This window comes from Nylanderia fulva, unplaced genomic scaffold (genome assembly GCF_048542155.1).
Source record: "Nylanderia fulva isolate GAGA-0341 unplaced genomic scaffold, ASM4854215v1 Scaffold1, whole genome shotgun sequence".
Classification (NCBI taxonomy): Eukaryota; Metazoa; Arthropoda; class Insecta; order Hymenoptera; family Formicidae; genus Nylanderia; species Nylanderia fulva.
Genome location: NW_028189192.1, coordinates 10,637,519 through 10,650,268, shown reverse-complemented (window position 1 = coordinate 10,650,268; position 12,750 = coordinate 10,637,519). Strand labels below are relative to the sequence as shown.

At 31.5% G+C, this 12,750-nt stretch overlaps 1 protein-coding gene across 8 annotated transcripts in view; it reads right to left on the bottom strand.

Annotated features, from left to right (window-relative positions):
• Positions 1-12,750, bottom strand: part of Mp (collagen XV/XVIII-type protein multiplexin) — a 232,390-nt gene that overhangs the window by 22,860 nt on the left and 196,780 nt on the right. For 5 of the 8 annotated variants that reach the window (XM_029317419.2, XM_029317413.2, XM_029317415.2 and 2 more), the window contains exon 6: positions 2,162-2,242. The exons of the other annotated variants lie outside the window; for them this stretch is intronic. In XM_029317419.2, coding sequence (XP_029173252.1) covers positions 2,162-2,242 — 81 coding nt within the window. The remainder of the gene's footprint in view (positions 1-2,161; positions 2,243-12,750) is intronic. 8 annotated transcript variants of the gene reach the window in all.

Below are 12,750 nucleotides of genomic sequence, written 5' to 3'. Positions count from 1 at the left end.
TACTTTTAATCTTTAAATACTAATTGAGATAAAGAAAAAATCGATATTCTATAAGACAAAATTAGAACGGAAATGAAGATTAAATTAACCATCTAATACGTTTCTGAATCAATAAAACTAATTCACTGCACGTTATTAACAGATTCCTATTCTAAATCGATGTAACTACTTTATTATATGCCGACAATAATAGATTCAATATTGCGACGTTTGAAAGAAGAGAGAAATCGATGAAAGCGTATTAAAAATTTTTGCGGCGTCTAGAACAAAATGAAAAAAATACTGATAACGTATTTCCAATCGCCGGAAAGACGTTTCAGTATATCCGCGAATCGGAATTGACTTTTAGTAAACGGTAAAAGGGTCAGGAACTAATTTGAAGGCGAAGATATATAGGTTCATCAAAATACTATTGGCTCGGTACCAGATCGTTGATCGTTAGGACACAAACTCTCGCCTTAACTTCCGGAAAGGCAGGATACACATGGCGCACACGTAACGGATCGTCAATTCATTACGAAATTTAGTGGGAAAAGGCAAAGTCCGTCTCTATGCGACGCATTAGACGCATCGCTGCGGCTTGCCGGAAGTTAGCTTGTTGACCTGTGCATGTGATTTGGTCCCAGGAGTGTACCAGATATTCTTCTTCTTACACGCATATGTGTCATTTACATTCACGTCATGAACCAATTTTGCATGATTTAGAATTGCCATTGATAGACTATCTAAAAGAAATAATTGGTTTTTAAAAGCGATCGGTTCAATTAATCAGTCACAAATCAATTTTAATGGAAAACAGATTTTTCGAAAACATTCTTCGAAAATTAATCTCCCGTTTAATTAAAAACAGAAAAAAATATATGCAATGCGCATGTGCGGTTCTAATTATGAATCGAACTATTTATTTATATTATAATGCTTCAAATATATTACTCTGATATTTGGGATATATATATATATATATATATATATATATATATATATATATTAATGTGCGTTTCTTTTGAGGGTAAACTCAACGGCTTGACATAATTTATATGCTCACTGTTTCTAAAGCATGATGAAATTTCATTCGGATTACGCCCAACTTCGTAATGACTGCGGATAGATGGCAAAGATAGAGCGGCGACAGGACATTTCGGGTAAGCAAAGTTGCCAATGCGAAATTCTAACAGAATTTTAGAGAGATTATCCTCCTAGTATTTACGAGATTATCCGCGTAACCTAATTTCTCGTTTCTCTTTCTCCTTTCCCCTCTGTACTTTCTCCTAATGGTCGACAGCTTTTAAGAAAGTTCTCGTTAAAACTTTGATCCATTATAAGGATTAGTTATTTGAAGAAAATAAACTATAATGCCGATAAATCTGCAAAATCAATAATCTATATATTGAAATAGATAATAATTATAAATGATTTTATATTATACGTTTGAGAGATAATTAATTATTGAGTATATTCAGTTAATATAACTATATTATATATCGAGATTTGTAAATAGTTATCATTAAATGCAATTATAATTGAATTTAATGATAGATATTTACGAATCTCGATATATGATACAGTTATATTATAATTTTATAGAATAAAAATCAAAATTATAAGTTTTAGAATTAAATTATAATATGCTTTAAGAAGATTTGTATTTGTCTTTAAAATATCTCGTTTTCTGTCTTTAATGTAGGAAATACTCTTTTTTCCCGCAATTTAAAATGAAACATCTTGTATGTTCATCGATATAAATAATTTTTAAATTATTTTGCTCTGTCCATGTAATTGTACAATGATAATCATAGTTTTTTAGTGCGTATAGCTAAATAACTTTTATCAGTTTTCTTAAGGCATTATTTAAGTAAAAAATTAAGAAGATAATATTATATTTTTCTTTTATAACGTATATTAAAAAATTTAATAGGCACGTTTAGATTTTAAATATCGCTTCCCAGTCAAACTATTTATTTATATAGTGGTTATTTTTATGGTGGTGCTCCCCATGCGGATTTTCAACTCCGTTAGTAAATTACCCAAGCTTCATATCAACGCTTATAAGTTAGTGGTCTAGCGGTGTGATGCAACGGATAATTAGTTAGTGCATATAGTGTCAATGTAGCGTCACAATTTAGCAAAGCCCGAACGCAATTTGTGGCGGGCTCATGTCTACCTTATTCAAATCAGCGTTGCCAGAACCATCGAACAAGTTGAGATCGTAATCACCAGAGCCAAGCTCATCGTCTGCTGGAAACTATAAAAACACGTAGCATTAATGAATGAAGACCGACAAATTATAAATTCTTATTAAAAATTGATGTTGAATATCTTCTGCTCAAACGAGATCGAGATGTAGTAAGCGTATTAATGACAAACATAAAAAAGCCAAGGAATCTAAAAACAATTTAAGTTTGCTGATATCATAATTGATATTTCATGTCACAACATTGCTTCTAGTTGATTTTTTTTTATTAGAAAGAAAGAGAGAGAAAGAGCTATACGAAATATGTAATGAAATTATTATACAACATGGATACTGGGTACACGGAGAAAATTATTTAACTTAATCGCATTTGAAATAATTTATCGCCCATACTTTTCAAATATTTATACTATAATAACAAAAAAAAAATTAATTATTGTCAATTAGAGTAGTATTTAATTTAAAAATTTCGTGTTAAATTTTATTTAAAACTGATTATATTATGCTATATAAAAATACAATATCATCGAAAAACATAATTTATATTTATTTTATATTTATTTTAATATTATATTAGTATTATATACGCATTAATTATCTTATATATTTATTTAATTACATTCTCTTTCATTCATAATGAGGGGTACTAGATTCACATACAATACATACATAATTGTTTACTATGAAATGTCAGATATTAACACATTGTGAATATTATAACTCACGTTGATTCAAAAATTTGTAATTCCGTTAAACAGTATGTCAGCATATATAAATAAACATTTTAATAATGATATATGAAATATATTATATATTGCCAACAACAAATATTAAATGCAATTAATAACATATTTTGATTTTAATCAAATTAGATTCATTTTTTACATGTTAATTCTGCATTTTATATATTTAGTATTAGAATTCGGTATTCTTCGATAACTCTACAGGAGATTTCATATATTAATTAGTGCAATGTGTATGTTGCACTACATAATGAACAGATACATAAATGTGCGCATTTATCAAATTAGATACTCGTATTGAAATTTCAGGGAAGGCTTCGCATATCGATTCAATCGATTTATTATACTGATATATGATTAATTTGTTTCCACAAGATATACATTAATGCCTACTATTACTTTTATTTTTCGATTAATTTTAACAACATTTAAGAAATAGAATTTATTTAATTTATTTAATTTCTAGCTTCTCGTAGAAAAATATGCCACATATGACAAATATCATGTGTTGGTAATCTCAGTCAGATCTTTTTTTTTGGATACTTCCTCTGTCAGTGTTCGTTGATTTGCGCCTAAACGTCGGCATTTTCCTGAAATTTCTCGGAACTGGTATCGAATAAACGTATCTTCGAGAGCGAAGCACTTGAAGAAAAGAGTACTCGACCTCGATCACAGACAAGCCCAAAATATTCGGGATGATATAGAGAGATAAAATATCGCTGCATTTGTGCAGTGAGTATTTCACGATATCTGGTGCGGGTTAGAACTCAAGTACGAGAGTATTAGTCGTACAATATGCTGATTCATTCTTTGAATAAGCTGCTTATCATATTTGTAACAAAAGATATTATATACACAACTTCCCAGAATTCATAGAAGATAAACGCAGCATTATCCATGACGAAATTTTAAGTTAGTTTTAAATCAATTTTTTAATTTGGAATTGATGGAAAAAGAATATTAAAAACATCGTTATACATATTTGTTTAACTTTTGGAAGTCTAATATTTGATACTATAATCCTCTCTCTCTCTCTCTCTCTCTCTCTCTCTCTCTCTCTCCAATTCAATTTTTTAAAGATAAAATCTATTTTAAATTGAATAATATTCCGTTATTTTTGTTTCTAAAATTAATTGACGAAAAATCCTTCAGATTATTCAGTTTATAGCTCGAAGATTATTAACGCGTTTTCGTTAGCAAAACTTTATTTTAAAGTTCGCAAAAAACAATGTCTTTTCTTTCATTCTGGAGAACAATTTTGCCTTAAAGGAGATCTTTATTATCTCTGTATGATTAAAAATAGATTATGACGCGTTTTGATTAACGTACCAAATACACATATTGCGTGAGGCATGAGAAGAAAGGATCTTTTTTAATTTCACGCGCTACATGCTACGAGGATACGCAATGTGTGAATCGTACATATATGTATGTATAAAAGAGCAGGCAGTTGTAAAATTTTCTGAAAGAGAATGTTATGAAGCGGCGAAGAGTCGTGAAAGGGTTGGGCTTGTGGTGCAATATAAATCCCACAACGTATGAAGAGTAAGTGCGGAGTCCGCCTGTTATTTGTGCGATGCTAAACAGTAAAGCAAACTGAAAAATCGGCGCACCTGTCTTGGCTGTCGCGCCGTTACGCATACGCAAAGCGAGTGGACGTATTGATTAAATCGACTCTGCTTTTAGAGAGATGCATTAACTGCAAATAACCAATTTTATTTTAAATTTTGCATGCTAGTAAATTCTGCCAGTATTTAAATCAAAAATTTATATTTGGAAAAAAATACTCTGCCATATTTAATTATATTGCTGATCTTAAATAAAGGTTTCTAAAATTGTCAATACAGAATAAATACAAGTAAACAATTTTTTATCCTTATAGAAATATAAAAAAAATATATAAAATACTACTAAACTCTTAATATAAAATTTTATTCAAGCGTAATATAATTTTCTTTTTTATGCGAAAAAGAAAATGGACACGTCGCGTCGGTTGCGTAAGGTTATAACCTTTGCGGTAGGATACGTAAGACGTGGGGTCAACGTTATTTGCAATTGCGAATTATCGTCGTGCGCGTGCATATACAGGCTGCTTCTAAATTCATGACCGCGAGCTGCAAATAACGATAATTCCAACTTGCCGCGAGTTGCAAAACGAAATAAAGCGCGCGGTAACTCGATTTACGCGCGAGCGGCCGCCGGAGTGTTCGGCTCTTTTTTTTCTCCCCCTTTTTCTCACGGGATTTTATGCCTTTTTCGATACGTTTACGTTTTATAGAAGGGCATTATATCGACAATACGTGTGCGTTTAACCACGTTTGGACAAATTTACGTGTGGCACGTGTGAACGCGGAATTAATTTGACCGCAACTGTGTGCGAGATGCGAATCGTTTTTTCTTAAATTCGCGATTTTTTATTAATAAGGGTTGCTCGTGAAAAATTTTATGCGATATTTCGCTAAGGGTTTCATGAAACTTTCTCGAGATTCTTCGAGAGGCTCTTACTATTAAATATTAAACATTCGATATTCATCTGCTATTCTATAACGAGATGATTAAATGATTTATTCTTCTTTCTAGCTTAAATTTTTACAAAAAATTGTCTGCTCAATTAGTAGTTAATTATATAAATTTTGTAACACATATATACACATTTTTAGCTATACTTTTAATTGCTCGATTTTATTTAAATAACTGAATACAGAATATTTGAAACGTGGAAACGTATCTCTTCAAGACTTATGGTAGTCTGTACATTGTCCAGTCAGGCAACTTCACAATGACGTATTTCCAATATTTCAGTTAGATTATAATATGAATAATTCAAAGGAAGCTCCAAGTTTGATTGGGATATCGCGAAGTGACGTCGAGTACTTCGATTTGTATTTGATTTCACTTGATTTTAGTTAAAAGGCATGAACATGTTATTCCATCCCTTATCAAATAATTTTATAAAATTAATTTGCCGACAACAATCTTCTTATCGTGAGTTAATGTTATTAAATATTCGTTATGTATTATGATAAAAAAAATTCGTAGTCAAAGCTAGATTCGCTTTACGTGAAAATGTAAAAAAAATTTTTTGCGCTACGCAAAAGCTGGTTAAGTCTCTTATATAAAATTTAAGCTGCGAATTTTTCGAATTAACCGTGGATTTTATATTATAATCAGAGAACATACACACATATACCACACACGTGTACTTCCGAGACCCGGTGTTCTGCTCTCTTTTTTTCTTTCCTCATTGTAGACTTTCTTCATTTTTACTTTCTCTCTCTTTTCGTCTTCAAGAATACATTTAACGTTCCATGAAATTAAAATGTCGTCGCGACCGTCAAAAGAATGAGAAACAGCTCTACTCTTTCACGTCATGACGTTTACTATCACAAATTTACGTTTTTATTCGTTTCTTTATAATTATTATTAATCTTAATTAAAGAAGGCGTCCAAAAAGTTTAGGGCTATATTTAAACAGTCAACATTTGTAAACGAAACAAAGTTTATACAATCCGCTTCGTTAAAAAGTTGTTTTATATTTAAAAAATTCATGATTTAACAAAACTGTTTTTATCAATTGTATACATTAAATGTATACAATTGATAAAAATGTATAATATCTTAAACCAGTTCTTAATTCTCAATCATCGTTAGATAATATGTATCACATAATTTAGTAAAATGTAATTATTTATTTACAATAACGAAAACAAAGTAATATTAAAAACCAATAAAATATTAAAATGTGTATTACACTGAATAAGTAATTAATCATAAAAGTGGAGACATATAGCGCTGAATCATAACTTTGTTATATAATTTTTTGGACATTATAAATTCCTCTACGAATACATTATAGTTATTATAATCGGATCTTTGTCGGATTAAAATCGCGCGGCTTTGAACTAATTATAATTAGAATCTGTGTTTAATGGCGTGTGTTGAATTTATTCCGTAAACTCGACGCGTAAATAAATCCGTCCCGTGGTATCGTGCTGAAAATACCACCCTCGATGATTAGAATTCACGAAGATCCGACACACCTCTCTCTCTTTCTTCTTCGACGGTAACGCTGTGATTTCGCTGTTCTTACTCTCGTCTCTTTGCTTTTCTTCCGCCCATTTGTTTCACCGCTCTCAGGATCAACCAATCTTCACGCCTTCATCCTGAGATACCGATCTACCATGTCGTAACGATACGCCGATGTCGTGCTGGGCTTTTTTCTCCCCTTTTCGTCCTCGTGTAAATTGGCCGACGTGAGAACTCGGGCCCTGTACTCAAATTTCGATTATCATTATTACCGTGGATTTTGGCGAACTCATCGGCGTTGCGTCAATTTGATTATCTGATCTCTAACGAAATCTCTCGATATCTTCATTTTCCATCATGATGTAAGACAAGGATTTCGTTTCATTGATGGTTTACATTATTTTCAATCTGCTTCGGTGTGAACTATAACCTGATATTTTTCTCCGATATTTTTCTTTAACTTAGGAAAGAAAATTCTTGGCTTGTGATAAAATAAAGAAACAAATTTAATGAATACACAAAGATATATTTTATTAGAAAAAAGAATTCATCTTTCATTAAACTTAACCAAGTGGAATTGTATAAATTATTGTTCTTTTATAATATTTACCGATTCTAAATACGATTTGTTTTTATATATAACGTTTGTTTTACGCAAAATAAAAAATAAGGTTTCGAAGGAGAAGATATTCTTTGTAGCTTCTAATAAAAAATTATTCTACATTCTGGTAAAGATTGCTATGCTCTTGAATCTTTCTACACAAACGAATTAGGAGCAGCTTATTTCATGCCGTACGAACATCGCTCAAAAGTCGCAATGCTACCGGAAGAAATTTGATTTATATCGGTGCTGTTGTTTCGCATTCCGAGCAATTCCTGTCGAGCGTAGATATTCGCATTCTCACTCATATTTTTCGTCAAAAATTTTCTGAAATTTATATGAAATCGCGAGAGTATACACATGACCATTTCTTCTCGCCGCGGGCTGCCATTCTTCATACGTCCGAGTTAATACTTAGGTAAAAGTACCAGCGTCGTCCTTTCTTATACGTTGATCGGGATGAGCGAGGAAAACTCATAACTCTCGTAAGATTCGACGAGGAACCGATATTAACCGTAAGATTTGTGTCGCGATAAAAGACGCCCGCGACCAGGGATCAAGATAAATGCGCTTATCATCGAAGAAATTGGTCTCCGTATCGACAAGCAATTCTTTTCCTCCGCGGATTTAATATCTTGCATTGTCTTTGTAATCCTTATATTTCGAGCAGCTTTATCTTTTGAGAAAAACGATTAAAGTTGAACAAAAACACAATCCGCAGTAAGTACATAACATACATAATATATACAGAGAAGAGAGATTGCGCATAAAAAAGTCTTCTAAAGACGGATCGACTCAAAAGCCGCGCTACTTTTGTCAAAAATAAAAAAAAAAAATTAAAAAAAGATTGAAAATCAAAGAGAATGTTCTCTCTCTTCCTATATTTTTCATCCTGTCATTTTAATAATTCTGATCATCGGCAACAACGTAGCTGTTACACAAATATGAACTTTCGCAAATGTGATTTCGAGGAAAATACTTTTTCCCGTGATGAACGATGAAAGAGAAGCGATAATGGACGTAGAAGGCAACCGGGCAGAATCTCTCACACACTCGCTCTGGTTCGAGATTTCAATAACGCTCGCGCGCACAACCTTGTTTTACTTCGCGACGATAGTCAGTCTCTCTGCTGTCTCCGTGTTATTCAACATCGGTAGTCCATTTCCATTTCTAAGGAGGACGAATCCTCGTATTTTCCGTAAAGATCGCGCGCGCGAAAATCGCGAAAACGCGTTCCTTATATCCCCGATGACAATCCTTCGTTTCTTCTCAACAGCCCTTCGATTATCGATTTGGGAAAGATCGAAAGTCGTCGGCGCGGCGAACGTTTTTACGATTCTTCGGCGGACGTTTACGCTTTATTGATTTACGTGTCGACGACGACGGTGTTTACGTCTCGACAATTTCGACGGCACGGCGGTGCCGCGTCATATTACGGTCGTGATTTCGCATTACGGGCTTATACGTGAACTCGCGCGTGTGATAGGCTATTTCTCCGCGGCACGAAAATTAAGTGATAAAATTATAAGTGTTATCGCGCGCACCCTGTTAACGCCATACAGCAGCCCTTGGCTCGCATGGAAGGAAGAGATACCCTTCTAGCACGAGATCTTTCTTTACGCAAAACGAGAGGATTTTATGAAGCAAGTTTTGTAATATCGTCGTGCGAGCGATTCACTTTTCGATCAAATTAATCGGACTATTAAAAAAGGGAGATAGACAATAGAATGAGAGAAAGAGGGAGAGAGCGAAAAAAGGAGACGAAAGGCTTCTCTCTCGATGCTGAAAATTTTTTAACGGTTCAGTCACGGCGGTCGATTCGATCGTACGCGGCACCATTATTGAGAATTTCCAACACTCTAACAAGCGCGGTGCGTAACTGTTAAAAATTAAAAAAAAAGAGGGTAGTTTAAGTGGCGATAAATTCCGGTCTCTGCTTGATGTGAATCGATCAACCGAGTTTCGTCGAATTAAATCGCGCCCGGGGATAACTCTTAATTACCATATCGAAACGGCAGCTTCTGGCGAGCCAGCGCGAGCTCGCGATTAATGAATGATTTATTTCGGATTTTGTCAGAGGAGAGACGTTCATTAACGCATCGATTAATAATAAGCTTTAAAAGCGCTTTTTTGTTTGAAAAAACGATAAATATATAAAATGCAGCGCATGAAAAAAATATATATAATCCGGGGTTTTTTAATATTAATAAGAATTTTAGTAATAAATGAAAGAGTAACGTATGCTTTTCAGCATGATTTTTAAAGTCGCTTTTATTCATTACCAATGTTGTATACCAAAAGAAAATACTGGTTTCATATTGAGTTATACATAGTATAGCTAGAATAGAGAGAAAAATGTATTTTAATTAATTAAATTATTAACGATTCATTATCGAATGTACCACATGTACTGTGCAACTTATACAATTTTCTAAAGAATTCTCCGTATATATTTTTGGTGAGTTCATCATTTTTAATCATTTTAAATTATTATTTTTCGGTCAAAAAATAAAATAATTAAGAATAATGAATACGTATAGAGCCGAAACGAAGAAAAAAATAATCCGTTGGAGGACAGCCGTAAAATAATATTGTTTTATAACTATATTATATCTTCGTGTTTTCAAACTGGTTTTGGTTATATTAAGCAATCCGGGTTAACAGCAGACATCTCGTTTATTGTAAAAATACGCAGGACTGCGCCACGTCAATTTTCCAACCGTTTCCAAAATGTTTATCTTGTCGTTACATCGATCGAGCGCGCATATTCCACCGGAATTTCTATCAGTGAATTTTCCAATCACTACCGGTTCCGTCGCGTCGTTTATCGAATTGTACTTCTTCTTCTTTACCGGTATATTCGTTTCATCAGTTATATTAAATACAGCTGCTATAATGTCGCATCGCGCGCGCAAGAAACATTTATTATAAAATATTTATATTTATACATACACACACACATATATATATATATATATATATATATATATATATATAAAATACGAGACGAGCACATGTCGAGTATGATTTATATATAGCTAGCTAGTATTAGTTTCATATTAAAAATAGATGTTCGCGAGATCGTATCAGGGTTCGCGCATGTTCTTCTAGATTAGATAATTATCGTAGTCTCAACGTCGAAACCATCCTCTGTGTGAAACCTTAACGATCACGTGTCAGAATTCTTCTATATATTCTCGTAACCTCTTTACTTAATCGGGAGCCAGACTCTAAGCAAACTTTAGGGCGGATCGCATGATTAACGGCACGTTTCGAAGGATATGGCGTCCCGTTGTTTAGACACAGAAACGTATCGTGCACCGCAATTATCGACTATATCCTTCTATCCAATAAATTCGACGTTAACGATTCTATTTTGAAATTATTATTCCTGATGGCTTCTTAAGTGCATGTAATTAATTTAAATTCGTAAAAAGTTTCAGATTTATGAATATGATGCAAAGAGATTAATGAAAATATAATTTATTTATATATAATATACATAAGTGTTGTTTATTTTTTATTATTTATTATATACTTTATTTATAATAGACTGAGATTAAATAAATATTTAATGACTCTCTTAGTTAATGTATACAATTAAAATTAAAAATTAAATTACTTGTCATATAGTTTAATTCATTTCGAGATTATTCGGAGAATATATTGTTATTGATAAATTTAGCATCACAGTCATAAAAAGTATACACGTAGTCGTGATTTAATTTATAAATTAATTGATGATGATAATTTTATTTCGTTTTACTTAATATTTTATAATATGTTTATATTTTAAGCAGCTATAGGAGCAAGTTTGATAATTGTCGTAACGCTATCAATATATTTTGAAAGAAATGTGATTTATCATTAAAAATAAGTAAGAAAAATATCATGCTTGTGACATAATTTCTGTTATGAACATTTGATATAAATTAATATATCGGCAAAAGTCTTTAATTTCTCTATTTCTCGATTCTCGATACACACTGTTGTCCTGTATCATATTTGTACTTATACAACCGTAAATGTATTTTATATTTTAACAAATTGTCATACAAATTCAACCCCTTGAAATTCAAGTCCGCTATGCGCAATTGGGATTGTACGTGTAAAGTTTTGTCTTTGATGTGGTTGATTGCTATTTTCGATGCATTCATAGATAGTATAGCGAGGCTTGTTTAATGCAACAACTTCTAATTCGAGTTCGGTATATATATAGTATATCCTCTTAAAATAGCTCTATGTTGACAATTCCACATAAATTCTACAAAAATTATAATTATTATGAAATTTCTCAAAAATAAATTAAAATAAATACAAAAATTTGTGAGACGAGATAATTTAAGAAAACATCTCGACAATCTATCAATATATAATAATTGCTTAATATTATAATATTTCACAAATCAAGAAATAAATACTAATTTAAATATTAATCTTTACTTTTATAAAAAATACAGATCGTGAGACACTAAGTAAATTCACTTAATATTTATGAAAATATTCTTTTCTTGTGTTACATTAAAGAAGATCTGGAACTTACGAAACCAATTCGGAAATTTTGTAATATTGAAATAATATAAATAATATATTTGTAATATAGCTCTCTATTGAAATAAAAATATTCTAAAAGGAAGATCTAGAACTTACGAAACCAATTCGGAAATTTTGTATGTAATGTTGAAATAATATAATATATTTTTTTAAATATAGCTCTCTGTTGAAATAAAAATATTCCAAATAAATAAAGTTATCTAAACACAATTTTCGCATATATAGTCCAGTTTTTTGCATCCATCACGCGTTTTTTGTTGGACATTTTTGACAATATAACATCCAATTTTTTCTATTTCTATATTTTGTAATAAAAATACTCTATAATAGTTACTAATGTTTATGAGTTATTTGTTAGTCTTAGTTTCAATAATATTATAAAAATATTAACATCTCCTATATGCGTCAAGATGTTCTTAAATTATATTTTCTGAATACAATCTTTATCTCTAATACTTATTTTTAAAATTGAGATTGAAGATTGAATAAAATAATGATATACATTGTTAACCTTGATAATATTAAAATATTTTAAATAATTGTAAATATCAATGAAAATAGAGCGTAATATTTTGTATAAAATTCTTTGTACCAATTTCTATTGTATAAAATCACATCTTTACAGTTAACTGCAA